Consider the following 27,164-nt stretch of genomic DNA (forward strand, 5'->3'; position numbering starts at 1 on the left):
GGTGTGGTGGTGCACGCCTGTAATCCCAGCTACTCGGGAGGCTGAGACAGGAGAATTGCTTGAACCCAGGAGGCAGAGGCTGCAGTGAGCCATAATTGTGCCACTGCACTCCAGCCTGGGCAACAGAGTGAGACTCCATCTCAAAACAAACAACAACAACAACAACAAAAAACCCGGGTGTGGTGGCTCATGCCTGTAATCCCAGCACTTGGGGAGGCCGAGGCGAGCGGATCACTTGAGGTCAGAAGTTCAAGGTCAGCCTGGCCAACATGGTGAAACCCCATCTCTACTAAAAATACAAAAATTAGCCGGGCGTAGTGATGCATGCCTGTAATTCCAGCTACTCAGGGGAATGAGGCAGGAGAATCGCTTGAACCCAGGAGGCGGAGGTTGCAGTGAGCCGATTGCACCACTGTACTCCAGCCTGGGCAAAGAACGGGACTCTGTCTCAACAACAACCAAAAAAAAAATAAAACCTGAGGGATGAGGGGGTTGGTGACTCAGTGTTTGGATACAGAACTGTGTGGCTCAGGTCTGGGTTTCAAAAAGACCCCTCTGGGGCTATGTGGAGGATAGACTGGAGGAGAGACTAGAAGCCAGGGAGAAGCCTAGAGTCAGGGTCCAGGTAGGAGAGCAGGAGCCCGGAGCCTGCCTGAGCCCTCAGGACAGAGAAGGGGGTGGAGTGGAGACTCAGGAGGCAGGAGGGATCTGGCTTAGAGACTGATGCGCTGTTGGGGGAGAGGGGACAAGATGGGGCTTTGACCTCATGATGTCTAGATAGATGGTGGGGCTGCCTCAGATGAGGAAACCAGGTGAGAGAATTTGGGGACATCAGAGGAAACTGCAGAGGCCACTGGGTGTGCACCTGCAACCAGGCACTGCAGACCCAGATCTGGCTGTCAGGATCCCAGACACTGCCTCCTCCTCTGTGGCCTCCGTGCCTCGGGCCCCACTGCAGAGGCAGGAAGTACCGCCTGACGCTCAGCTTCCGCTGGGGCTGTTGGCACGGCCCAGCGCCCTCCCCACTCCCAGGGACCTTCCCACCTCGAGCCTGTAGCACTTTCACTTCCCCAGGTACCCAGCCCCTGCCCCCAGCACCTGGGTGCTCCCTGGTCCAGAACATGCTGCAGACTCTGAGAGGCACAAAAACAAGTGGGGAAGGAGGAGACAGAGAAAAGAAGACAGGCCAGGCACAGTGGCTCACGCCCATAATCCCAGCATTTTAGGAGGCCAAGGCAGGAGGATCACTTGAGCCCAGAAATTTGAGACCAGCCTGGGCAACACAGTGAGACTCCCATCTCCACAAAAAATGAAGAAAATTAGCCAGGCATGGTGGTGTGCACCTGTAGTCCCAGCTACTCGAAAGGCCGAGATGCAAGGATTGCTTGAGCCTGGGAAGGTTGGGCCTGCAGTGAGCTGTGATCGCACTACTGCATTCCAGCCTGGGCAACCCTGTCTCAAAAACAAAAACAAAAGAGAGATGAAGAGAGAAAGAAGGAAGGACCCAAAGAAGGGGCCAGAAACACAGAGAGAGGCCAGGCACAGTGGCTCACACCTGTAATCCCAACACTTTGGGAGGCCAAGGCAGGAGGGTCGCTTGAGTCCAGGAGTTCCAGACCAGCCTGGGCAACCTAGTGAGACCCTGTCTCTGTTTTTTTTAATTAAATATAAAAAATACAACACTCCCACTCCATAGCAAGACCCAATTTCTACAAAAAATACAAAAATTAGCCAGGCATGGTAGTGTGCACCTGTAATCCCAGCTACTCAGAAGGCAGAGGTGGGAGGATCGCTTGAGCCCAGGCTACAGTGAGCTGTTTGACCCACCGTACTCCAGCCTAGGTGAAAAGTGAGACCCTGTCTCAAAAAGAAACAAATATATAAATAAAATAAAGAAACACAGAGAGAGGGAGGATAGAGACCCCAGGGGGCAGACAGAGACAGACCCAGAGGAGGGAGAGACTCTGCTGAGATAAAGGGACAGAGATGGGGAGTGGCAGGAAGATGGGGACAAAGACCCAGAGAGGAGGAACAAGAGACCCAGGGCAGGGAAGGGGAGACACAGCTGGATGCAGAGATGGGAGAGCTTAGCAGGCCATGAGGTCAGAGTGTCTGTGAGGTCAGCTGCTCTCCAGGGTCAGCCCTGAGGTCCCCATGCCCAGAGGTGGGTTCCAGTAGATCAGGGGTCTCTTTAGATCCCCCAGCGCCTGAGACATGGAGACCTGGGAGGGACTGCCCCATGAGTCCTTGGTGCCCACAAATTCCAAGGCCCCTCAGGTACCAGAGCATGTGCCCCAGTGGAGCAGGTGAGGGAGACAGGGACAGAGAGAGAGACAGAAAGCCACCTTGCATGAAGCGGGAGTGGGTGGAGCCCCACCCCTGGAACTTCCTCTTTCGGGGTTCTTCCTTTCTCTCTCAGCTCTCCGTCTCTCTTTCTCTCTCAGCCTCTGTCTTTCTCCCTGTCTCCCCCACTGTCAGCACCTCTTCTGTGTGGTGAGTGGACCGCTCACCCCACTAGGTGAAGATGTCGGCCCAGGAGAGCTGCCTCAGCCTCATCAAGTACTTCCTCTTCGTTTTCAACCTCTTCTTCTTCGTGAGTTGCCTCATGGCTACCCAGCCCGGGCCCAGCCCCTGCCGCCAACCCAGCCCTCATCTTCTCCCGAGGCCCACCCCCGTATCCGCATCTCCTCTCCCCAGGTCCTGGGCAGCCTGATCTTCTGCTTTGGCATCTGGATCCTCATCGACAAGACCAGCTTCGTGTCCTTTGTGGGTGAGGGGGGCTGGGGCAGGTGGAAGGGCCTCCCCCAACCCAAGCAACTTCCTGGGGTCTCCCTTGTCTCAGGGAGACCCACAGTGCCCTACTCTGCAGGCAGGCCACAGGCTCCCATCCACTGCTCACGGGAGGCTTCTTGGAGCCTGAGTCTTCTTCCGGCAAATGGGGTTGTGCATACAAACAATGATCATGAGAGCCATTTCTCAAGCACTTCCTATCTGTGGGGCCTTGTGGCTGGTCAGATGCCCCCACAAACCTTCCCCTCTCTTGAGGTTCAGAGAGGGGAAGTCTCTTGATGGATGTCATACAGCAAGGAAGTAAAAGAGCCAAAATAACATTAATAATAGGAAAATAATAATGAAGTAGGACCCTAAATCATAATGAAATATGACCCTAAACGCTCATATTTAAGAAGTCTTTGTCCTGTATTGAGGACTGGGTTGAACACATGTCCCCATGTGTCCCTCAGAATGACCCTAGGGACGGTGCGTGGTGGATCACACCTGTAATTCCAGCACTTTGGGAAGCCGAGGCAGGTGGATCACTTGAGGTCAGGAGTTCGAGAATAGCCTGGCCAACATGGTGAAACCCTGTCTCTATTCAAAAATACAAAACGTTAGCCAGGCATGGTGGAGCATGCCTGTAGTCCCAGCTACTAGGGAGGCTGAGGCAGGAGAATCACTTGAACCTGGGAGGCAGAGGTTGCAGTGAGCCGAGATCACATCGCTGCACTCCAGCCTGGGGTACAGAGCAAGGCTCTGTCTCAAAAAAAAAAAAAAAAAAAAAAAAAAAAAACCCTAAGAAATAGATACCATCCCCTAGGCCTCAGGGAGGGTTAAGGAGCCAAGCCAATGTCACAGAACAAGAGATAGGGCTGAAATTACTGGGGATGAGGAAGAGCTGAAGGAGGAAGGAGAGGGTGAGAGGAAGAGAGACAGAGATCCAGGGACGGGAAACAGAGACCCAGAAAGAAGAGAAAGTTTCAGAAGGAGACAGGGACTCAGGGTGGGGCAGGGATAGAGTCCCAGAGAGAAGGGCACCAGGATACTGCTCCCCACTTGAGCGGCTGCCTAGGTGGGAAATGGGACTTCCTGGAGCTGTGCCACCTGGCTCATCATCGCTCCCCTCACCTCTCCCAGGCTTGGCCTTCGTGCCTCTGCAGATCTGGTCCAAAGTCCTGGCCATCTCGGGAATCTTCACCATGGGCATCGCCCTCCTGGGTTGTGTGGGGGCTCTCAAGGAGCTCCGCTGCCTCCTGGGCCTGGTGAGTGCCCCATCCCTCTCCGTCCCTAGGAACACTCCTATCCCCACCCTCAAAAATGGCCTGGGCCGGGGTTGCGGGGGTGGTCAGCCTGATCTCTCCACTCTGCTCCCCAGTATTTTGGGATGCTGCTGCTCCTGTTTGCCACACAGATCACCCTGGGAATCCTCATCGCCACTCAGCGGGCCCAGGTGAGCTTCCTACAGTGGCCACCACCCACCCCCAGCAGGGAGGAGGGGGAAGGGAGTGGTGGGAGAGGGTGGAGAGAGACGGAAACAAAGGCAGACAGGGGCTAACCTAGATAAAGAGAAATAAGAGGCTGGGCCTGGTGGCTCACGCCTGTAATCCCATAATCCCAGCACTTTGGGAGGCTGAGGTGGGAGGATTGTTTGAGTCCAGGAGTTTAAGACTAGCCTGGGCAACATAGTGAGACCCCATCTATATATAAAAAAAAAAAAATCCGGGTGTGATGGTGTGCACCTGGGGTCCCAGCTACTTGGGAGGTTGAGGTGGGAGGATCACTTGAGCCAGGGAGTTTGAGGCTACAGTGAGCCATGCACTCATCGTGGATGACAGAGTGAGACTCTGTCTCAAAAAATAAATTAATAGAAAGACACACTGACCTGGACCAAGGGAGAGAGGCATAAACAGCTCCAAAGGGAAACACACGGGGAAAAAGAGAGAACGAGAGAAAGAAATAGACGCCCTGAAAGAAGAGACAGAGACTTAATGAGCTGTAGAAATAGTGGGAGAAACAGAAAGACAGACCTGAAGTACACAGAGCTAGCCATTCAGTAAGGATTCGAGACTGGCCCAGAGATGCACAGGGACCGCCTGAGGCTGGCACAGCCTGAGAGGGGGAGGGGCGGGGCGGGGAAGATGAGGCCCAGCCTCACTGGTGGCTCTCAGCTGGAGCGAAGCTTGCAGGACGTCGTAGAGAAAACCATCCAAAAGTACGGCACCAACCCCGAGGAGACCGCGGCCGAGGAGAGCTGGGACTATGTGCAGTTCCAGGTAAGCCCCCCTCCTCCAGTTCCCTCCCGGACTGACCCGCCTCAGCCCTGTGCTTCGAGGAGACTCCACCCCAACGTGGCCCCGACCCCCAGCTCTACGATCCTAACGTACCCCAACCCCTCCCAGGCCCGACGACCCGCACTCCCCAGATGACACAACTGGCCCCGGCGTCGCCCAGTCTCCCAGTACCCAGACCCTGGCGTGGCTTCGCCATCTACCTCGAGACTCCGTCCCCGCCCCCGCCCCGACCGGAAGTTGTCAGGCCCCTAGTCCCAAGACCCTAGCGAGACACGGCTTCCTACCCCGTAGTGACTCTGGCTCCCACCGGACCCCGCCCCCGATGAGACTCACATGGTCTCGCACCCCTATTCACCTGTCGGGTATCAGAGGCTCAATTGCATCACCCACTCAATCTCTAGTCCACAGCGCGACGCTGCAGCTCCTTCCCCAGCTCCAGGTCACCCCGTGACTTGTTTTTCCCAGCCCCATGTTCCCGTAATGTCCCCTGGCCCCGGCCCCATCGCGACCCCAGCCCACTGTCCCCCACTCCACACCCACTACTTAGTCTCCTGCTCCCCGACCTGACCTCATACCCATCACCTTGTCCCCTGATCCCCAACATCATATGTCTCCAGTCCCGGTCCCTCTGACCCATATCCCTCTCCCAGCTGCGCTGCTGCGGCTGGCACTCCCCGCAAGACTGGTTCCAGGTCCTCATCCTGAGAGGTAACGGGTCGGAGGCGCACCGCGTACCCTGCTCCTGCTACAACTTGTCGGCGACCAACGACTCCACAATCCTAGATAAGGTGATCTTGCCCCAGCTCGGCAGGCTTGGACAGCTGGCGCGGTCCAGACACAGTACAGACATCTGCGCGGTCCCTGCAAAGAGCCACATCTACCGCGAGGTGGGCAGGGGTTCGGAGCACGAACCAGTCGAATGGGGCGGGGCCTGCGGGAGGGGGAGGGCTGCCGGTGAGGAGCGGGGCCTGAGAAAGGGCGGGGGCTACGAGAAAAGGAAAGGTACGGCAGGAGGGGCGGGGCCCTGTGAAGGGGGCGGGGTCTGTAGGAAGGGCAGGGCCTAAAGAAAAGGCTGGGCTGGCTCTGGAATACAGACGTCTAGGGAGGGGCCAGGCTTGGAAAAGGTGAAGCGAGGGTGCACTAGTAAGGAGACGAGAGTGCCCTGGTGACTAGGGGAGCGGGTAGATGCCTGAAGGCGGTGATGGTTGGGCTGGAAAGAACTCTGGGCCTGGGCTTGAGAGTCCCAGAAAGAACCCTTTGACTTTTCCCTACACCCCCAGGGCTGCGCGCAGAGCCTCCGGAAGTGGCTGCACAACAACCTGATTTCCATAATGGGCATTTGCCTGGGCGTCGGCCTACTCGAGGTGATCTGGCCCCGCCCCCACCCGCGATCGGCCCTAAATCCCTAGATGGCCCTGCCCTTCACTTCGCGTCCTTCGGTTGCCTGGGAAGCAAGCGCTCGGGGCGGAGCGCAGCCCACCCCAGCCCTCCCGCCGCTCCACCCAGCACCGGGGGGTGGGGGCCGCCTAGCTTCAGGGAGCCCTGATTGGGTGTACGCAGGGAAAACCTCCTGCTATTGGCTGCGATCTCCCTCCCCTTTCCCCACAGATAACTGTCATGGTGCTGAGCTTGCAGCTACAGCGCAGGGCACTCCGCCGGAAATGCGAGCCGCACATGCCGGGCGCTGGGGGTTCGAGCCCCGGGCCCAGCCTGATCGCTGACGGCGGCGGCGGGCGCAGCGGCAGTCTGTGGGGTGGCTGGGGCATGGCGGGTGCCTGCCCCAACTGGGGGGACAAGGCACCGCAAGGCAAGCTGCCCGTGGCCCTGGGGCTCTGGCCGCTGTGGGTTCAAGACGAGGACCAGCCTTACACTGGGAGTGCGGGCGCAGAATTAGAGGCCGAGGCAGAATTAGAGGCTGAGGCAGAGGGGGAGACAGATGAGCCTCCAAAATAAAGGACCCTGGGCTTGCTTCCGACCTTACTCCTTCTCAGCCTCTACCCCCACTTGTAGCAGCAGTTCCCGCCTCATCAGCCAGCCCTGCGGCAGTTCCCGTCGAGCCCCGCCCATTCTACCTGTCTCCCTTCTCCAGCCCCGTCCCGCCCAATTCACGGCCCCACCCCTGTCCTTGGATGCCCGGGTGGGCATCACCCCCGTCTCGCCAGCACCCCTTCGACTTCTCTGACCTCATCTCCTTTCTCTATAGCTCGGGTTCATGACGCTCTCGATATTCCTGTGCAGAAACCTGGACCACGTCTACAACCGGCTCGCTCGATACCGCTAGGCCCCGCCCTCCCCAAAGTCCCGCCCCGCCCCCGTCACGTGTGCTGGGCACTTCCCTGCTGCCTGTAAATATTTGTTTAATCCCCAGTTCGCCTGGAGCCCTCCGCCTTCACATTCCCCTGGGGACCCACGTGGCTGCCTGCCCCTGCTGCTGTCACCTCTCCCACGGGACCTGGGGCTTTCGTCCACAGCTTCCTGTCCCCATCTGTCGGCCTACCACCACCCACAAGATTATTTTTCACCCAAACCTCAAATAAATCCCCTGCGTTTTTGGTAAAATAGCTTTATCCTCTCTCAGAACACAAACCAACAAACTTTGAGAGGGGAGGGAGGAAACAGTCTGGCTCAGGGCTCACTTAGGAGGGGGGATGAGATTAGAAAGTTTCAACCCACTGCTTGTGCAGCTGAGATAAAGTCAAGACCCTAGCACCCACTTATAAATATCTCGTTATATTAAAAAAATATATATTTCCAGGGCCCACCTGGCTCTGCTCCTGCACAGAAAGGGTTCATCTTCACTTTGTGATCTCACAGGTCATGGAGTGAGGGTGGTAGAGAGAGGGGCAGAAATTTCAGGGGGAGGGGTGGCTGGGGAAAAGTAAAGGGGACAAGCCAATGTGTAACTAGGGCTCTCCAAGACATGCAGAGGAGTGGGGGGGCCCTGCCAGGGGCTGAAAAGCCAGTGCTGTACCTGGGGGTTGTCTCACTCCTGTCCCCACAATCCCTGATACTCTGGAGTGATCTGTCCTTTCAGATACCCACTGTGAAGTCCCAATATCGGGGTTTATCCTTTCCTCAGTCCCAGCCTGTTCAGCTCTCCAACCAAGTTTTGGGGGCCCCTCTAATGGGGGGGATGGCCCCAGTTGCTTAGGCCTCTGAGGTCAACCCCTTTACATCACAGCCCTCTCCCCAAATAAGAAGCATGAGGTGAGCTGGAGGACCCTCCCTGGGAGGAGGGTGTTCTGGGGGTGAGCCAGTTTTGGGGTCCCCCTTCAGTCCCTGACCAGGCGGTAAATGTGATGCTGGGCCCCACGCTCACTGGTGGAGACCTCGAAGACATAGGCGGTGCAGAGCAGCAGTTCCTGGGTGTCTCTGTTTGTCACCACCTGCCAGGAAGGCCAGGACAAGGGACTTATGCTTAGAAGGGAGGGCAGGGACCCCTGTGCCCCCTTGCCAAGCTATCATGGAATACCCAGCAGGCTCTTTTCCATCTCCAGGAAACAGGCCGCCACCATATCATGTTCCCCAGGAGAAAGGGATGCCCAAAAGTCAGTTCCCTGGGCAACGGGGGTTACCCCTCAGCTGAGTGTTGGCAGTTATGGTGTATCACGTCTCAGGGTTAATCGGGTTCCCATCACATCACATGCCCCGGGTAAAAGGGGTCCCCATGATGTCACAAGTAAAGGGAGAACCCTCCCTGCAGGTTCCACAGTCAAGGGGTCTCTGCTTCAGCAGTCCAAAAAGTTAAAGGGGCTCCCACCATATCATGTTCGTTGACAAGCTGAGGATCTGCCTTCAAGTGCCCGCCAGTCAGCTTCACCAGGGAAGGAGGGACTCACCTTATGTGCGAGTGCTGTGTGGCTGGGCATGGTGGCTCATGCCTGTAATCCCAGCACTTTGGGAGGCCTAGGCAGGTGGATCACTTGAGGTCGGAGTTCAAGACTAACCTGGCCAACATGGTGAAACCCTGTCTCTACTAAAAATACAAAAATTAGCCAGGCGCGGTGGGGCGTGCCTGTAATCCCAGCTACTCGGGAGGCTGAGGCAGGAGAATCACTTGAACCCAGGAGGCAGAGGTTGCAGTGAGCCGAGATCTTGCCACTGCACTCCAGCCTGGGCAACAGAGCGAGACTCCATCTCAAAAAAAAAAAAAAGAGAGAGAGAGAGTGCTGTGACATCCCCACCACATCAGTTCCCTGGGTGAAGGGGTCCCCTAAACTAAGGGTCAATGGTGGGGTCCCTGCTGCATCAGTTTCCTAGTTAAAAGAGCCTCAGGCTGAGGGCTCACTTCGGAGTCCCTGCTGTGTCAGTTCCTGCGTGAGGAGTTCCCCTAGACTGAGGGTCTGTTATAGGTACTGTCCCTCCACACTGGGGGCCCCTGGGAGCCCCGACTCCAGCCCAGCCCCAGGCATCACCTGGAGGATGGTGAAGTTTTCCAGGACGCTGTTCATCATGTATCGCTCAGGCAGCTGCCGCAACTTGTGCAAGAAATTCACCAGGTACTCGCACATGGGCGAGCGTAGCAGGCGGTACACAAATCTGCCGTCCTCCAGCTGGGCCCGTTCCGTCTGAACCAAGGGGCAGGGAGTGGGGAGAATGGTGGCTGAGAGACACACGGGTCACCCCAGGAACTGAGCTTCACACTGTGCTTCTAAGATGCCACCACACTCACTCTTACTGCCACCTTCCTTTCATCACCCCACCCACAGTGACTGGAGACTGGGCCTGAACCCTCGGGGATCCGAATCAGGATCTCTGAGCCTGCAAATCACAAGCCCCTCAAAGTGATTCTCTGAACCCCCAAAGACCTCTGAACTCCTCTAACCTCCCAGCCCTCAGATACCCTCCAAAGACCCCTCCATGACATCTTCAAACTCTATCTGACCTCTAAACTTAGCAACCGTAAGTGTCACTTCTGAACCTTCTTGCCCTAAGAACCTCTCCATATCCATAAGACCCTTCTCAATCTCAGTGACTCGAAATCTCTATACTACACATTACCTGTCAGCCCTCAGAATGACCCCTACCTGTGACTTCTGAACTCCCCATTAGCTCCCAACGCATGCATTAAACCCTCAAAGAGGCTGGGACCCACTCCCTCCACGCATACTCCCAAATGCCTGAGTCATCGTGGCTTCTGGTCCATTCCGCACCCCCAAGTGCTGGGTGGCTGGGCACTCACCTGCCCAGAGCTCCACCCCTCCAGCCTCACCTCCACCTTCTCCACCACCTGCTTGCCAAAGGAGCAGACCTTGGAGGAACAGGTGAGGGTCATGTGTTCCAGGCTCTCATACTGGCTGCTCACTCCATAGAAGCCACCACTGCTGATGCTGCCACCGGCCCCCGCCTCCTCACCACTTGGGCCCCAGTTCAGGTCCGCCTGGGAGATGGGAAGGCACAGATGAGTCAGAGGGGACGTCCCTTATAAACAGTGGGGACTACCAGGCACAGTGGTGCACACCTGTAATCCCAGCACTTTGGGAGGCCGAGGTGGGTGGATCACCTGAGGTCAGGAGTTCGAGACAAGCCTAACCAACATGGAGAAACCCCATCTCTACTAAAAATACAAAATTAGCCAGGCGTGGTGGCACATGCTTGTAATCCCAGCTACTGGGACGCTGACGCAGGAGAATCACTTGAACCCGGGAGGCAGAGGTTGTGGTGAGCCGAGATCGTGCCATTGCACTCCAGCCTGAGTAACAAGAGTGAAACTCCATCTTAAAAAAAAAAAAACACACAGTGGGGACTCTGCCCCATAGCCTACCATCACCCCTGCAGTTCCCGGCTTGATTGCTCAGTGTTGTTTTGTTTGTTTATTGTTTGTTTGTTTGTTTGGGGGGGCAGGGTCTTGCTCCATCACCCAGGCTGGAGCATGGTGGTACAATCACAGCTCACTGCCGCCTCGACCTCCTGAGCTCAAGTGATCCTCCCATCTCAGCCTCCTGAGTAGCTGGGACCACAGGTGCATGCCACCACACCCAGCTAATACTTTGTATTTTTTGTAGAAACAGGGTTTCACCATGTTGCCCAGGCTGGTCTCCAACTCCTGGGCTCAAGCGATCCTCCCACCTTGGCCTCCCAAAGTGCTGGGATTACAGGTGTGAGCCACCACGTCAGGCTTTCAAAGTTCTCCAAGGGCTGGTTTCTGGAGAAGATCCACCGTCCATCAGTGTTGAAGAAGTCTGGGTCCCCAAAACAGTCTTGGCCCTGTCTCCCCAGTAACTAAAGGAGCCCTGGAATTCAAATTCAACCTTTTTTCTTTTTTTTTTTCTGAGATGAAGTCTCGCGCTTGTTGCCCAGTGCAATGCCGCGATCTTGGCTCACTGCAACCTCCGCCTCCCGGGTTCAAGCAAGTCTCCTGCCTCAGCCTCCCAAGTGGCTGGGATTACAGGCGCATGCCACCATGTGTGGCTAATTTTTGTATTTTTAGTAGAGACAGGGTTTTGTCATGTTGGCCAGGTTGGTCTCGAACTCCTGAACTCAGGTGATCCACCCGCCTCGGCCTCCCAAAGTGCTGAGATTACAGGCGTGAGCCACTGTGTCCAGCCAATTCAACCTTTTTCTCTTGAAGCCAGCAACTCAAGAGTTCAGCCCCTTCCAAGGGCCAGGTTACTACGGCAATTACTCCTTAGCAACCAGTTCAAGATGAATACCTGCCTCTAAGCCCCTCTCACTCTGGTTGCTAAGGTAAGTGGCTACTCCCTAGCAATGGGACCTCACGGAGCCTGAGGAGGCCTGACTCCTCCTCAGAGCACTTCCCCCTCGGCCGAATCTGAGAGGTCAGACTCCCTCCATGACCCCAGTGGCCAAGTGTGTAGAGAGCTGGCCAAGTGACACTAGGCCAAGTGGGGCCTAAGGAAGCCTAAGAGCTCATCACACCTTTGGTCTGAGTCACCTCCTTGAGAGGTGCACCTCTTCCTCTTCGTAACTTTAGTTGCTAACACTGTGCCAGGTCTGTCTTCTCAGGGGCCCGACTCCATCTCTCACCGTGGCAAAACCAAAGATCTTACCAGCTGCTCCTCTGAACCCCTTCAGCAGCTGGGCTTCCTGAGGGGGTGGCTCTCCAGTCCTGGGGCCTGATGAGGCCTGTCTTAAGCCCCAACAATGTCTAAGCCCTCAGCTGCACATCCCCAGAGCAGTTTCAGGCCTCTGCTTCACAGGGCAGAAAGCTCCAGAACCATGAACAGCAAGCTCTGGAAAAGCAACACTCCCAGCAAGACCAGTAAAGTTCAGGCCCTCAGCAGGCCTTTCTTTCCTTTCCTTGCTTTCCTTCCTTCTTTCTTTCTTTCTTTCAACAGAGTCTCATTCTGTCACCCAGGCTGGAGGGCAGTGGCACAATCTTGGCTCACTGCAGCCTCCACCTCCCGGGCTTAAGTGATCCTCCTGCCTCAGCCTCCACAGAAGCTGGGACCACAGGTGCACACCACCACACCCAGCTAATTTTTTTTCATTTTTTGTAGAGTTGAGGTCTCACTGTGTTGCCCAGGCTGGTCTCAAACTCCTGAACACAAGCGAAACTCTCGCCTCAGCTTCCCAAAGTGCTGGGAAGATAGGAGTGAACCACCATATATACCTAGCCAGGCTCTCTTCTCAGAGACTAGATCCCTCTATCACCTTTGTTACTATAAGAACTAGCACCCCCTAAACATCCAGGCAACATTTATTGAGCCCAGGCCAGGCGCTGTGGCTCACACTTGTAATCCCAGCACTTTGGGAGGCCAAAGTGGGTGGATCACTTGAGGTCAGAAGTTCGAGACCAGACTGGCCAACATGGTAAAACCCTGTCTGTACTAAAAATACAAAAATTAGGCCAGGTGCAGTGGCTCATGCCTGTAATCCCAGTACTTGGAGAGGCCAAGGTGAGCGGATCACTTGAGGTCAGGAGTTCAAGATCAGCCTGGCCAACATGACGAAACCCCGTCTTTACTAAAAATACAAAATTAGCTGGGCGTGGTTGCACATGCCTGTAATCCCAGCTACTTGGGAGGCTGAGGCTGGAGAATCGCTTGAACCTAGGGGGCAGAGGTTGCAGTGAGCCGAGATTGCACCATTGCACTCCAGCCTGGGCCACAAGAGCAAAACTCCATCTCAAAAAAAAAAAAAAAAAAAAAACCAATAAAATAAAACACATTTATTGAACCCCTGTAGTGTTAGTCATCATACTGGACACCAAACCAATTAGCCCTAAGAAACACGCAAGATGGGCCCTCTGAGTCCCAATTATATAAATAGCACCTGACACCAGGCCTCTATATAGGAAGTGCTCAATAAATGATTGCTACATAAATACAGGACTAAGCCGGGTGCGGTGGCTCACACCTGTAATCCCAGCACTTTAGGAGGCCAAGGCGGGTGGATCATTTGAGGCCAGGAGTTCAAGACCAGCCTGGCCAACATGGTGAAACCCCATCTCTACTAAATATACAAAAATTAGCTAGATGTGGTGGCAGGTGCCTGTAGTCCAAGCTACTGGGGAGGCTGAGGCAGGAGAATCGCTTGAATCCAGGAAGCGGAAGTTGTAGTGAGCCAAGATCCAGCCACTGCACTCCAGTCTGGGTGACAGTGAGACTGTCTCAAAAATAAATAAATAAACAAATAAATGAATACAGGACTTGACAAAGCCACTCCGTGGCTCCTTCCATCACTTCCTCAAAGCCAGACATTCTCTAGCAACAAGGTATGGTGAAACTGATGCAAAGCATCAGTCCCCTCTTTAGAAACCAGAGCCTCCACAAGTCCACTGGCTAAGGGGAGGGGACCGTTCCTTAGCAGCAAGGCTTGGTGCAGTCAGGTGGGGCACAGGGAAGCCTGGAACATGGCAAGCCCATGCCCAGGACCCTATTAGCTACACGGCCAGGTAACTCACTGTATTAGTTACATGTGGCAATGTCTAGTGGGATCCAGGGAGGCCCAGACACCTCCAACCCACCCTGGGGGCTGGCCTCCTCGGTGTTCCTTGTTGCAAAGGAGGCTGACACTCCAAGCCATGAGGACTGACTGGTAAGTCCCAGGCTGACCTGGTAGGGCCCATGACCGTCTCTCTCAGGGCCAGAGGCCTTTGCTGGGACGCCACAGGATTTGTGAGCACTTTTGGTTTTGCTGCGAGAACTCACCCAGAACTTGACCAGGAAGAAGGCGTGGGGCGGGCCACGATCATACAGCTCTCGGAGGCCACCCTTTTTCTCGGGGAATTTGTCATAGATCTGCCGGACGTCCACGCTCTCGAGTGGCGGCGCTCCGGGGCTGGGGCAGTGCTGGCTGATGTGCACGAACAGGTGCCTCTGGTACTGAGGAGGGTTGGCCATGGGTAAGAAGTCGGAGGTGGGCTGGATCTCCAGCCCGTGCTGCCTGAGCCCACCAAATGCCGTCACCATCCCCACAGCTCTGGCCAGCTGTTCCACACTGTCCACCCAGCACTGGGCCTGACTCCCACCCATCGTCCCCACTCCTGCTCCTGCACCCACAGTCCCCTGCAGCCCCTGCAGTCCCACAGTCCCCAACTCCCTTCCACACTCCCCCAACTCCATCCTCACTGCCTCAGCCTCAGCTCAGGCCTCCCGCCCTCACCCCAGCCTCCAACCTCGCCTCTCCAGTTCATCTCTCATGTGGCTCCAGACCTGCCCCTGCCGCTCCCCTGGTCATAGCCATCCCATAGCTCCCCAGCAGCCCCAGGGCAAAGCTCACACCCCCTAGGCCTGGTTCTACATAGAACAGGTGCTCATAAATGTTCAATGGATGGAAGAGTGAATGAATGGGAATCCACAGAGGTCTCATGGTTGACGTTTTGATTGATGTTTATGTGGTGTGGCAGAGACTGCTACGTGTTCACAAATCCTGGTTCCTTTACAGTGTGAAACTACATTTCCCAGGCTGCTTTGCAGTTAGGTGTGACCACGTGACTAAGTTATGGCCAATGGGATGTGACCAGGCCTGACAGTCCACACATCCAAGTCAGATTCCTAAAACCTCCTGCACAATCTTGACTCTTCTCCCTTCCTCCATCTGCTGGCCAGACGCAGAGACTCCATCAGCAGATTCTGAAGCCTTAGAAAATGGCAGAGCCACAAAATGGAAGGAGCCTGGATCCCCAAATCACTTGAGTCCAAGGCTCCTGGTGAACCTACACTGAAATGTTACATGCAACTTATCTGGCATTCAGTCCCTAAGAGTTAGGAGCTGTTTCTTCTAACAGTCGGCCCACTCCATCCTAGCCCGGAAGAAGCTCAAGCACAGAAATAAGATCTTTTCCAAGTTCCTAGTATGCATCACAAAGCCTGGTGAACAGTAGAAACTCAAACACGTTTGATGAATGAATGAATGATGTCCTGAGGAGTTTTTCTGACCTTCCCAACTTGTCACCCCATGACCTTCCAGTTCCTTTATGCTAGTAGTTGTCAAAGTACGGTCCCCAGACCAGCTGCATCAACGCACCTGGTAGCTTATTAGAAACGCAAATTCTCAAGCCCCACATCACATCTAGCAAATCAGAAAGCAATCTGTTTTGAGAAGCCCTCCAGATGATTCTGATACATGCTAAAGTTTTAAAACCATGACTTTATACATTCCCTCCCTGTCACTCTGTATATTTCAAAATCCCTCAGTGACTATACTAAAATTTCACTCACAGAATCAACTGCATCCGGCGGTTCCACAAAGGCTGAAAACTCTACCAGCTGCAACCGGGCAGTGCCCAGGGCCCGAGCCTGCCAGGCTGGGGGTGATGGGGCAGGTGGGGGCAGGGGTGAGAGGGCTTGGGGGGGCTCGTACCCTAGGGAGAGAGAAGAAAGAACAACACAAATTGCTAACATTTATTGAATATATCAGGTACTGTTGTCTCTTGCCTGCCTCCACTTAGAAGCTGAAAAAACTAAATACTCACTTTCCCAGCCTCCCTTGCAGTTAGAAGTGGCCATGTGACACAGTCCTAGCCAATGAGACGTTAGGGGAAATCTGCTGGGGGGCTTCTGGGAAGGAGTTTCTTCCTGAATGAAAAAGACAGAACTTTGGGAGGAGAAAGCTTTTGGCCCTGGCCAAGTCCTGCTTGGGACATTGATATGGTTTGGGTATTTGTCCCCTCCAAATCTCATGTTGAAATGTGATCCCCAGCTGGGCGTGGTAGCTCATGCCTGTAATCCCAGCACTTTGGGAGGCCAAGGCAGGCGGATCACAAGGTCAGGAGATTGAGACCATCCTGGCTAACATGGTGAAACCCTGTCTCTACTAAAAATACAAAATATTAGCCGGGCATGGTGGCACGTGCCTGTAATCCCAGCTACTCAGGGGGCTGAGGCAGGAGAATCACTTGAACCTGGGAGGCAGGGGTTGCAGTGAGCCGAGATTCTGCCACTGCACTCCAGACTGGGGGACAGAGCAAGACTCCATCTCGAAAATAAAATAAAATAAATAAAAAAAATTTAAAAAAAGTGTGGTCCCCAAGGTTGGAGGTGGGGACTGATGGGAAGTGCTTGGGTCATGGGGGTGGATCCCTCATGAATGTCTTGGTGCCTTCCCCATAGTAACGAGTGAGTTCTCAAGTTTTGAGTCGATGTGAGCTGGCTGTTTAAAGGAGCCTGGCTTCGCTCTCTTGCTCCCTCTCACCATGTGACATGGTGGCTCCCCTTCCCCTTCCACCATGATCCTAAGCTTCCTGATGCCCTCACCAGAAGCACAGGCTGGCAACATGCTTCCTGTACAGCCTGCAGAACTGTGAACCAAATAAACCTCTTTTCTTGATAAATCACCCAGTTTCAGGCATTCCTTTATAGCAATGCAAATGGACCAACACAGACACGATCCCTGGGGTTGCAACAGCCATCTTGGGACAATAAGACAGACATGAGAGGAACTATAGGGATTCCAGTCCCGATATTGCTAAGCCCACATGGGAACAGCCCACCTCCAGGCTTTTTGTTGCATGGATTCATAACATGAATGCTTTTACTATTTAAGGCAATTTTAATGTGGGTCTTCTGTTACTTGCAGCCGAAAGTATTCCTAATTGATAAATCTATGGAAACTAAGGGGCTTCCTCTTTCACTGATGTGAGTTCTCAGGGCCATATCAGCATGGACTTCCAGAAGCCATCTTTGCTGCCAAGTAGCTGAGTCTGCCTGGGAATGAAGCCACCACAGTGGAAAGCAAATCAAAGTAATGCCTGATGCCATCACTTGAGCCACTGGATCCAGCCATGCCTGAGGCCATAATTCTGAACTATCAGTTACTGGAATCAATAAACAATACATTTTTCTTATTACTTTTTATTTTATTTATTTATTTATTTATTTTGAGACAGAGTCTTGCTCTGTCGCCCAGTCTGGAGTGCGACAGTGCCACCTCGGCTCACTGCAACCTCTGCCTCCCGGGTTCAAGCAATTCTCCTGCCTCAGCCTCCCGAGTAGCTGGGATTACAGACAAGTGCTACCATGCCTGGGTAATTTTTGTATTTTTTAGTAGAGGTGAGGGGTTTCACCATGTTGGCCAGGTTGGTCTCAAACTCCTGACCTCAGGTGATCCACCTGCCTCAGCCTCCCAAAGTGCTGGGATTACAGGCATGAGCCACTGTGCCGGCCTCTTCTTTTTTAAACTGTTGTTTCAGCTGGCTTGATTTGGATTTCTATCACTTGCAGCTGAAAGAATCTTGAGTAACACACCTCCCCAATGTTGCATAAGCTAGCAAGCGGCAGAACACAAACCCAGTGTGTGTGGCTGCAAAGACCAAAATCTAACCATCACCAGTTCCACCACTCAGCTCTCCAGCCCCTCCCTGCTCCCCCGCCCCCAACACACACACCCTGCCTCAAAGCTGGGCTTCAGTAAGAATGTATCCCCCTAATTGGCCGGGCGCAGTGGCTCACGCCTGTAATCCCAGCACTTTGGAAAGCTGAGGCAGGCGGATCACGACATCAAAAGATCGAGACCATCCTGGTCAACATAGTGAAACCCAATCTCTACTAAAAATACAAAAATGAGCCGGATATGGTGGCAGGCACCTGTAATCCCAGCCACTCGGGAGGCTGAGGCAGGAGAATCACTTGAACCCAGGAGGCGGAGATCGCGCCACTGCGCTCCAGCCTGGCGACAGAGGGAGACTCCATCTCAAAAAAAAACAAAACAAAACGATGTATCCCTCAATTTATGGAAGGTTGAAGGAAAGGCAGTAGGGGTTGAAGAGAGAGAGGGGAGAGAAGGGAGGGTGGAGCGCAGGCTCTTACCTGGGAGGTCAGTAGATGGGGGAGTCAGTGACAAGGAGAACGGTGTCTGTGAGAATGGCTTCACACTGAGGGAAAAAGGAAGCCAGGGGTTAGCCAGGTAGAAAGATGCTAATGTCACCAGCAAATGTTTACTGAGAGGCCACGACAAGCAAGACCCTGTGCATTTTGTGCACAATCTCATTGAAGCGTCACAGTGTGCGAGGCAGGTAGAATGACTGCTCTTTTCATTGCACAAATGAGGAAACTGAGGTATAAAGGGGTCAACTGACCTGCCCAAAGTCACACAGCTGAGATGCAGCAGAGCTGGGACTTGAACCCAGGTCAGTCTCAGCCTGGTATCTCAGGCTGTTGATGATGACATTTTGGTATCTCTCACAAAATGTCAGAAAGAGAAGAGAAACCAGCCAGGCGTGGTAGCTCACACCTGTAATCCCAGCACTTCAGGAGGTTGAGGAGGGCAGATCACTTGAGGTCAGGAGTTCGAGACCAGCCTGGCCAACATGGTGAAATCCCATCTCTACTAAAAATACAAAAATTAGCAAGGTGTGGTGGTGCGCGCCTGTAATCCCAGCTACTCAGGGGGCTGGGCCAGGAGAATTGCTTGAACCCAGGAGGCAGATGTTGCAGTGAGCCGACCATTATACTCCTGGGTGACACAGCAAGACTCCATTTCAAAAAAAAAAAAGAGGAGAGAAGAGAAACCAAGTTTTGGAAGGTGGGAGAAGACACAGAAGACAAGGAATTTGGAGGAAGAAGAGGCTGAGGGGTTGGGAGGGTGGGAAGAAAATGACCAATAGTCAGGAGATGGGACATGAGGCCAAAGTCGGGGTAGGGAGGCAGTACTGGCCAATGGAATCTTCCAGGGATGGAAATGTTCTATTGGATGGAAATCTGCACCATCCAATATGGTACCGAGTGCCCACATGTGGCTACTGACCACACACCACGTGGCCACTGAGCACTAGTGTGGCTCATGGACCTGAGAAACAGAATCTTTAATTTTATTTAATTTTAATTTAAATAGCTGCATGCGGCTAGTGGTTATAGTATCAGTCACAGCCCTAGTAGCCCAGGAGATAGTGGTGAAGAGACTTAGATGTCAGAGGTCAGACCAGGCGCAGTGGCTCACGCCTGTATTCCCACCACTTTGGGAGGCCAAGGCAGGAAGATCGCTTGAGCCCAGGAGTTTGAGACCAGCCTGGGCAACACAGCAAGACCCCATCTCTATTTTTTTTTTTTTTTTTTTTGAGACGGAGTTTTGCTCTTGTTGCCCAGGCTGGACTGCAATGGTGTGATCTCAGCTCACCGCAACCTCCGCCTCCTGCATTCAAGTGATTCTCCTGCCTCAGCCTCCCAAGTAGCTGGGATTATTACAGGCTGTGCCACCACACCCAGCTAATTTTGTATTTTTTTAGCAGAGACGAGGTTTCACTATGTTGGTCAGGCTGGTCTCGAACTCCTGACCTCAAATGATCCACCCACCTCGGCCTCCCAAAGTGCTGGGATTACAGGCGTGAGCCACTGTGCCTGGCCTCCTTTTCTTATCAATTCTTTGTTTATATGTTTATTGTCTGTCTCCTCCCCACCCCAAATATATGAAGCTCCGTGAAGGCAGGGATTTCACCTGTCTTACTGCTGTGCCCCCAAACCAAGCACAGTATCAGGCACTTAGTAGGCACTCAACAAATACTGGACTGGCCTCCTCTAGATTCCTTGAACCCAGAAAGATCTCCAACCTCAGGACTTTGTCATGTGCTATTGTCTCCGCCTAATATATTCCCACTCCCATTCTTTTTTTTTTTTCTTCGAGTTAGAGTCTCGCTCTGTTGCCCAGGCTGGAGTGCAGTGGCGCAATCTCAGCTCCCTGCAAACTCTGCTTCCCAGGTTCAAGCGATTCTCCTGCCTCAGCCTCCGGAGTAGCTGGGATTACAGGCGCACATCACCATGCCTGGCTGTTTTTTGCATTTTTAGTAGAGATGGGGTTTTACCATGTTGGACAGGCTGGTCTCGAACTCCTGACCTCAAGTGATCCGCCCTCCTTGGCCTCCCAAAGTGCTGGGATTACAGATGTGGGCCACCATGCGGGGCCTCTCACTCCCATTCTTCGCCTGGCTAAGTCCTACCCAGCCTTCAATGTTATCTTCTCAGAGAAACCCCTAGAACTTTCTCCTCCACCCCAGAACCTGCTGTGGTTCTTCACAGCACCTCACACATTCTTCAATTTTCTGTTTATGCAGGTGATGATTTGATGAACACTCATTTCCCCCATTTGACTAACAGCTCCATGAAAGCGGAAACCCCAGCGTCAGTGCAGTGCCTGCCCAGCCCCCTACCTTCCAGCTCAGCACCCTCCCCTGCAAAACCCTCAGCCCCCAGGTACTTGATCTGATGCTTCCCGTATCCCCATTCAGAGTGGCTCCCCAGTGACCTTCCTTCTCTTCCAGTCTAGATCCCACATCCACACAGCCTGTCACTGCACTCTTTTTTTTTTTTTTTTTTGAGCTGTAGTCTCGCTCTATTGCCCAGGCTGGAGTGCAGTTGCACAATCTCAGCTCACTGCAACCTCCACCTCCTGAGTTCAAGTGATTCTCCTGCCTCACCCTCCTGAGTAGCTGGGACTACGGGTACCTGCTACCACGCCCGGCTAATTTTTTTTTTTTTTTTTTTTTTGGTGTTTTTAGTAGAGACAGGGTTTCACCATGTTGGCCAGAATGGTCTCCATCTCCTGACCTCGTGATCCACCTGCCTCAGCCTCCCAAAGTGCTGGGATTACAGGCGTGAGCCACTGCACCCGGCCCTCACTGCACTCTTTCTCTGGCAATACTTTCTCTGTCAACACTCCTGCCTCACCATCCTGCAGCCACACTACCCAACCAGTGCCTAGCCTGGATCCATCAGTTCCTCTCTGGGCTGAGAAATACACGCCCAGCCCGCCACGGTAGCTCACGCCTGTAATCCCAGCACTTTGGGAGGTCCAGGCAGGGGGATCACTTGAGCCCAGGAGTTCGAGACCAACCTGGGCAACATAGCAAGACCCCCGTCTCTACAAAAAATAAAAAAATTAGCCAGGTGTGGTGGCACATGCCTGTAGTCTCAGCTACTCAGGAGGCTGAGGCAGGAGGATTGCTTGAACCCAGGAGGCTGAGGCTGCAGTGAGCCATGATTGTGCCACCACACCCCAGCCTGGGCAACAGAGGAATATCCTGTATAAAAAAGAAAAAAAAAAAGCACTTCCCGTCATCTTCTCGGGCCCATTTCTATTCTTGTAGGCTACAAACATATCCCGTCACCTCAAGGCTCTCTCAGAACTGAAAAGGACCCTCCCACTTACCTCTGGGAAACATTTTCTTCCTTCTGAACCTAAGAGAAGATTAATTATAACCTCTGTTCTACCCTCAGGTCCAAGAACCACCTAATAGAGGGTGGGCATGGTGGCTCATGCCTGTAATCCTAGCACTTGGGGAGGCTGAGGCGGGTGGATCACGAGGTCAGGAGTTCAAGATCAGCCTGGCCAACATGGTGAAACCCCATCTCTACTAAAAATACAAAAATTAGCCGGGCATAGAGGCAGGCGCCTATAGTCCCAGCTACTCAGGAGGCTGAGGCAGGAGAACTGCTTGAACTCAGGAAGTGGAGGTTGCAGTGAGCCGAGATCACGCCACTGTACTCCAGCCTGGGCGACAGAGCAAGACTCCATGTCAATAAATACATACATACATACATACATACATAAATGGGGGGAGATGGGAGCTAGAAGGTGGAGTGAGAAAGGTCTCTGTGGGGGTGTGAGGGTGAGGGGCAGGTGCTGAGCTAGGACACATAGTACTCACTCTGGAACATTCCAGGGGGGCCCAGATCCTCCAGACCAAAACTGGAAAAGCTCAGAGGCCTGGATAGGACACAAAGAAAAATGGTTGGTCAGTCCCCTGTGGACAGCTGCAGCCCCATCCATCCCCCTTTGCCCCCAAGTCCCACAATCCCCAACCTGGACCACCTGAGGACCAGTGGGACCCAGTTTGGCCTGCAGAGAAGGTGCGGAGATGAGCTGGGCAGAGGACATGGCCGCCACTGTCTGGAAAGCCTTGTCCTTGGAAACCTGGTCCTGGAGGAGGAGGCGGAAGTTCACGTGAGAGGGGCATCCCAGTCAACATGGCAAGAGGGGGATGGTGCCAGGGTGGGGTGAAGACGGGGAGGTGCAGAGGTGGGGAGTCAAGGCAAAGGGTTGGTGGCCGGGCATGGTGGCTCACGCCTGTAATCCCAGCACTCTGGGAGCCGGAGGCGGGCAGATCACTTGAGGTCAGGAGTTCAATATCAGCCTGGCCAATATGGTGAAACCCTGTCTCTACTAAAAATACAAAAATTAGCCAGGTGTGGTGGTACACACCCATAATCCCAGCTACCAGGGAAGCTGGGGCACAAGAATCACTGGAACCCAGGAGGCAGAGGTTGCAGCGAGTGGAGATCGTGCCCCTGCATTCCAGCTTGGGCAACAGAGCAAGACCCTGTCTCAAAAAAAAAGAAAAAAAAAAGGCAAAGGGGTTAGGTTGGGGGAGGGTTGAACCTCTCACCACAGCCCTCTGCCCCTCCTCAGGGACGGGGCACTACTCTGGAGTGAGCGTGGGTGGGAGGATGGGCAGGGGAACTTACCACATTCAGAGCCTGCCCGTGGGGGTGGGGGAGGGTGCCAAAGGAGGAAAGAAAACATGACTTAGGAAGTACGGCCCGGACTCCCCCACCTCCCTGCCCTACCCGCCCGCACAGCCCCACCACCCTGAGCTGAGCAGTGCCAAGGGACGGATGCGGAACAGGAAGTGGAGGTGGCCAGCCCTGGAGGGGAAAAGGGGCTCCCTGCCCAGAAAGACGGTGATGGGGGTTTCTAGAATAAGGAAAGCCAGAAGGTTCCCAGATGTCCAGGAGACAGGAAATGAGAATTTCAGAGCCAGCGGGAAGACAAGGTGAATGTTTCCTAATCCAGACAGAACAGACAGGGAACAGAGAAGGTCGAGAACAGACCGGAAGGGAAGAGTTTCAGACCTAGAGAGAAAGAAAGGGAAAGCTGCTGGATACAAAAAAAAAAAAAAAAAACAGGAAGCGACTGTCCCCAACTCCAGAAAAAGAGACAGAAAAACCCCACACACCCAGAAGGGGGAGAAAATGAGGGTCTCCAGCCAAGAGGAACCAGGAAATCCAAAGGATGAGGAAAAGGAAATGAATGAGGAATCTCCACCAGGAAATGAAGATTTCTGGGCACAAAGAGTAGGCAGGTCACACGAAGGTCAGGAAATGGGAAAACAAACCAGCGGAGATGAAGAGGAGGCCTTCACAGCACAAGAGGGAGAAGAAATGAGACCGCCAGGAAGAGGGAAAGGAGGGACAGGAGCAGAGGGAAGGGAGGGGGACAGGAACAATGGTCAAGGGAGGGGACCGATGGCTCATCCTTCCTGCTGTCCTGAGCAAAACCTTCAGCCCCCTCCACGCCATCGCTCCCTGCCCAGGGTCTCAGCAACCACACCACCATCCCCATGCATCTCCCTTTGTGGGCCACTGACTCCCCACCCTGGATGACTGTACCCCCCGCCCTGACCACAGAGGTCCCTCACCTGAGGTCTCTGTCCCCCTCTGTCTCTGGGTCTCTGTCCCCCTCTGTCTCTGGGTCTCTGTCCCTCTCTCTCTGGGTCCCTGTCCCCCTCTCTCTCTGGGTCTCTGTCCCTCTCTCTCTGGGTCTTGGTCCCCTCCCCCAAGTCTCTGTCCCCCTCTCCCTGGGTCTCTGTCCCTTTCTCTCTGGGTCTCAGTCCTCCCCCCTCTAAGTCTCTGTCCCCCTCTCCCTGAGTCTCTGTCCCTCTCTTTCTGGGTCTCGGTCCCCCACCCCCAGTCTCTGTCCCCCTCTCAGGATGTCTGCATTGGTCCCTACCTTCAACTTGGACTGGATTTCCCTCGATTTCCTTCGGGCCAAAACCTGGATGTGACTAGAAACCTGGAAGGATCAACGGAGAAGCAGATTCAGGCCACAGCCGCCGCCCCTGTGTTCACTACCCCTTCTCTCCCTCCAGGTGCCTCACTGAGCTGCTGGAACATGAAAGGCGACAAACACACTGAAGATGAGAGCCATCTCGGGAGCACCCGAAAACAGATGTCCATAAAGGAGCTCGTGAACACCACGGATCCTCCCGGGACCCATCCCATCCAGGCCTCCTTCCCCTCCACCATGCTCTCTGTGGCTACTCTGGGTCTAACACAACCGCTAGAAAAACTATCCCCAAACAGGCACAGTGAGAGCACACGAACAGACGAGCTGATACAGTTCAGACATCTGTCCCTTCCAAATCTCATATTGAAATGCCATCTCCAGTGTTGGTGAGGCCTGGTGGGAGGTATTGGATCATGGAGGCGAACCCCTCATGAATGGCTTTGCACCATCTCCTTGATGATGAGTGACTTCTCACTCAGTTCACACAAGATCTGGTTGTTTAGGCCAGGTGCGATGGCTCACGCCTGTAATCCCAACACTTTGGGAGGCCTAGATGGGCGGATCACTGGAGGTCAGGAGTTCAAGACCAGCCTGGCCAACATGGTGAAACCCTGTCTCTACTAAAAACACAAAAATTAGGGCCGGGCACAGTGGCTCAGCTGTAATCCCCGCACTTTGGGAGGCCGAGGCGGGTGGATCACCTCAGGTCAGGAGTTCGAGACCAGCCTGCCCAACATGGCGATACCCTACCTCTACTAAACATACAAAAAATTAGCCAGGCATGGTGGTGCGTGCCTGTAATCCCAGCTACTCAGGAGGGCGAAGCAAGAGAATCACTTGAACCCGGGAGGCGGGGCTTACAGTGAGCCAAGATCACACCACTGCACTCCAGCCTGGGCAACAGAGTGAGACTCTGCTGTCTCAAAAAAAATTAAAAAAATAAAAAAATAAAAATTTGCCAGATGTGGAGGCGCATACTTGTAATCCCAGATACCTGGAAGGCTGAGGCAGGAGAGTTGCTTGAACTTGGAAGGCAGAGGCTGCAGTGAGCTGAGATCACGGCACTGCACTCCAGCTTGGGAGACACAGTGACTTTTGTCTCAAAAACAACAACAACAAAAAGATCTGGGTGTTTAAAAAGAGTCTGGGACCTCTGTCTTTCTTCTCTTGCTCCCACTCTCCATGTGCCAGGCCTGCTCCCACTACCCCCTCCGCCATGATTGGAGGCTTCCTGAGGCCTCACCAGGAGCAGATGCCAGCTCCATGCTTCCTGGACAGCCTGCAGAACTGTGAGCCAAAATAAAGCTCTATTCTTTCTTTCTTTTTTTTTTTTTTTTTGAGGCGGAGTCTCGCTCTGTCGCCAGGCTGGAGTGCAGTAGCACGATCTCGGCTCACTGCAACCTCCGCCTCCCGGGTTCAAGCAACTCTCCTGCCTCAGCCTCCGGAGTAGCTGGGATTATGGGCACACACTACCACTCCCAGCTAATTTTTGTATTTTCAGTAGAGACGGGGTTTCACCATGTTGGTCAGGATGGTCTCGATCTCCTGACCTCCTGATCTGCTCACCTAAAGTGCTGGGATTACAGGCATGAGCCACTGGCCCAGCCTAAAGCTCTTTTCTTTATCAATTATCCAGCCTTGCCGGGCGCAGCAGCTCATGCCTGTAATCTCAGCAATCCCAGCACTTTGGGAGGCTGAGGTGAGTGGATCACCTGAGGTCAGGAGTTCGAGACCAGCCTGGACAACATGGTGAAACCCCATCTCTACTAAAAATACAAAATTACCCGGGCATGGTAGTGCATGCCTATAATCCCTGCTACTTGGGAGGCTGAGACAGGAGAATTGCTTGAGCCCAGGAGGCAGAGGTTGCAGTGAGCCAAGATCGCGCCAATGCACTCCAGCCTGGGCAACAGAGCTAGACTCCATTTCAAAAAATAAATAAATAAATAAATAACCCAGCCTCGGGTAATTCTTTATAGCAACACAAATGGACTAACACACACGCCGAGAAGACAGATGAACACACAGGAAGCAGCTTCTTCCTTGAACCTGAACCTGCCCATACAAGGATGACCCTAAGAAGACCGGCCCATCCCAGACAGAAGCCCACAAGTCCGTTCTGAGACCTGTTTTCGAGTTCGGGTCTTCCCCGTTCTCAGCTTGATGTAGCGGGCGATCAGTTCATTCCGACCTGAAGATTCAAAGATGGAACAGAGTTAGTTAGGCTTTCAACAGAACTTCCCCACAGCACGGACACCAGGGAAAAAGAAAGCAGCATGGGTCCCCAAAGGTCTGCAGCAACTGGGCTGCCGGTCCCCTCAGCTACACGGAAGCCAGACTGCTTGGGTTCAAATCCCAGCTCCATCACGCACTAGCTCTGTGCGACCATAAGCAAATCACTTAACCTAGCTGTGCCTCAGTTTGTTCATCTGTGCAAATGGTGATGCTAGCTCCTACTTCAGAGTGCTCCATAAACCTTGGTTACTGTCATTATTCATCAATGGGGGCCAGGGCAAAAGACAGAAGTAGACTCACCATACATCTTGCCTTCATCAGACAAAATAATTTTCCGGCGGCCGCAGGGTGGATAGATGGCCAGGGCCTCCTGGAAGCTCTGCTCAATGTCTGGGCTCCACACCCCCTCTGCATCCGGGCCCCTGTCACCCCCAGCCCCCTCACTGCCGCCGGTACCCTCCTCACTGCCTTCCTCACTGCCCGTCCAGCCGCTGCCATCGTCCAGGGCGGCCCCAGCCCGGGGTTCCCCCATCTGGGCCTGGAGGAACACAGAACTCAGCAAGCTTCCCCCGAACCCCACCCTCAAGGGACTTGAAGCTGAGAGGGCTGGGACTCTGGACCACTGGGTCTGAGGGAGGAGGGGCTGGGGGCCTGGACTCCTGGGTCTGAGGGAGGAGGAGCTGG

At 53.9% G+C, this 27,164-nt stretch overlaps 2 protein-coding genes across 4 annotated transcripts; one reads left to right on the top strand and one right to left on the bottom strand.

Moving 5' to 3' along the window:
- Window positions 1-2,383: 2,383 nt before the first annotated feature.
- On the top strand, window positions 2,384-7,625 carry CD37 (CD37 molecule). 2 transcript variants are annotated; one of them, XM_003269762.3, is made up of 8 exons: window positions 2,384-2,593; window positions 2,698-2,770; window positions 3,913-4,037; window positions 4,151-4,225; window positions 4,944-5,048; window positions 5,717-5,953; window positions 6,347-6,430; window positions 7,270-7,625. In XM_003269762.3, exons 1-8 carry the CDS (start codon window positions 2,525-2,527, stop codon window positions 7,345-7,347), a joined length of 846 nt encoding a protein of 281 aa, XP_003269810.1. In that variant the 5' UTR covers window positions 2,384-2,524; the 3' UTR covers window positions 7,348-7,625. The 2 variants fall into 2 exon arrangements, with proteins under 2 accessions (XP_003269810.1, XP_030676906.1); XM_030821046.1 differs by having other exon boundaries at window positions 2,414-2,559; window positions 2,698-4,037; window positions 6,347-7,625.
- Window positions 7,614-27,019, bottom strand: TEAD2 (TEA domain transcription factor 2). 2 transcript variants are annotated; one of them, XM_030821045.1, is made up of 12 exons: window positions 26,781-27,019; window positions 26,372-26,436; window positions 24,189-24,251; window positions 22,925-22,936; window positions 22,272-22,379; window positions 22,108-22,166; window positions 18,278-18,342; window positions 15,692-15,834; window positions 14,180-14,353; window positions 10,279-10,446; window positions 9,482-9,634; window positions 7,614-8,452 (listed from the first exon to the last, which is right to left on the bottom strand). In XM_030821045.1, exons 1-12 carry the CDS (start codon window positions 27,010-27,012, stop codon window positions 8,339-8,341), a joined length of 1,356 nt encoding a protein of 451 aa, XP_030676905.1. In that variant the 5' UTR covers window positions 27,013-27,019; the 3' UTR covers window positions 7,614-8,338. The 2 variants fall into 2 exon arrangements, with proteins under 2 accessions (XP_030676905.1, XP_030676904.1); XM_030821044.1 differs by having other exon boundaries at window positions 22,263-22,379.
- Window positions 27,020-27,164: the final 145 nt, after the last annotated feature.

Source organism: Nomascus leucogenys, chromosome 10 (genome assembly GCF_006542625.1).
Source record: "Nomascus leucogenys isolate Asia chromosome 10, Asia_NLE_v1, whole genome shotgun sequence".
Taxonomy (NCBI): Eukaryota; Metazoa; Chordata; class Mammalia; order Primates; family Hylobatidae; genus Nomascus; species Nomascus leucogenys.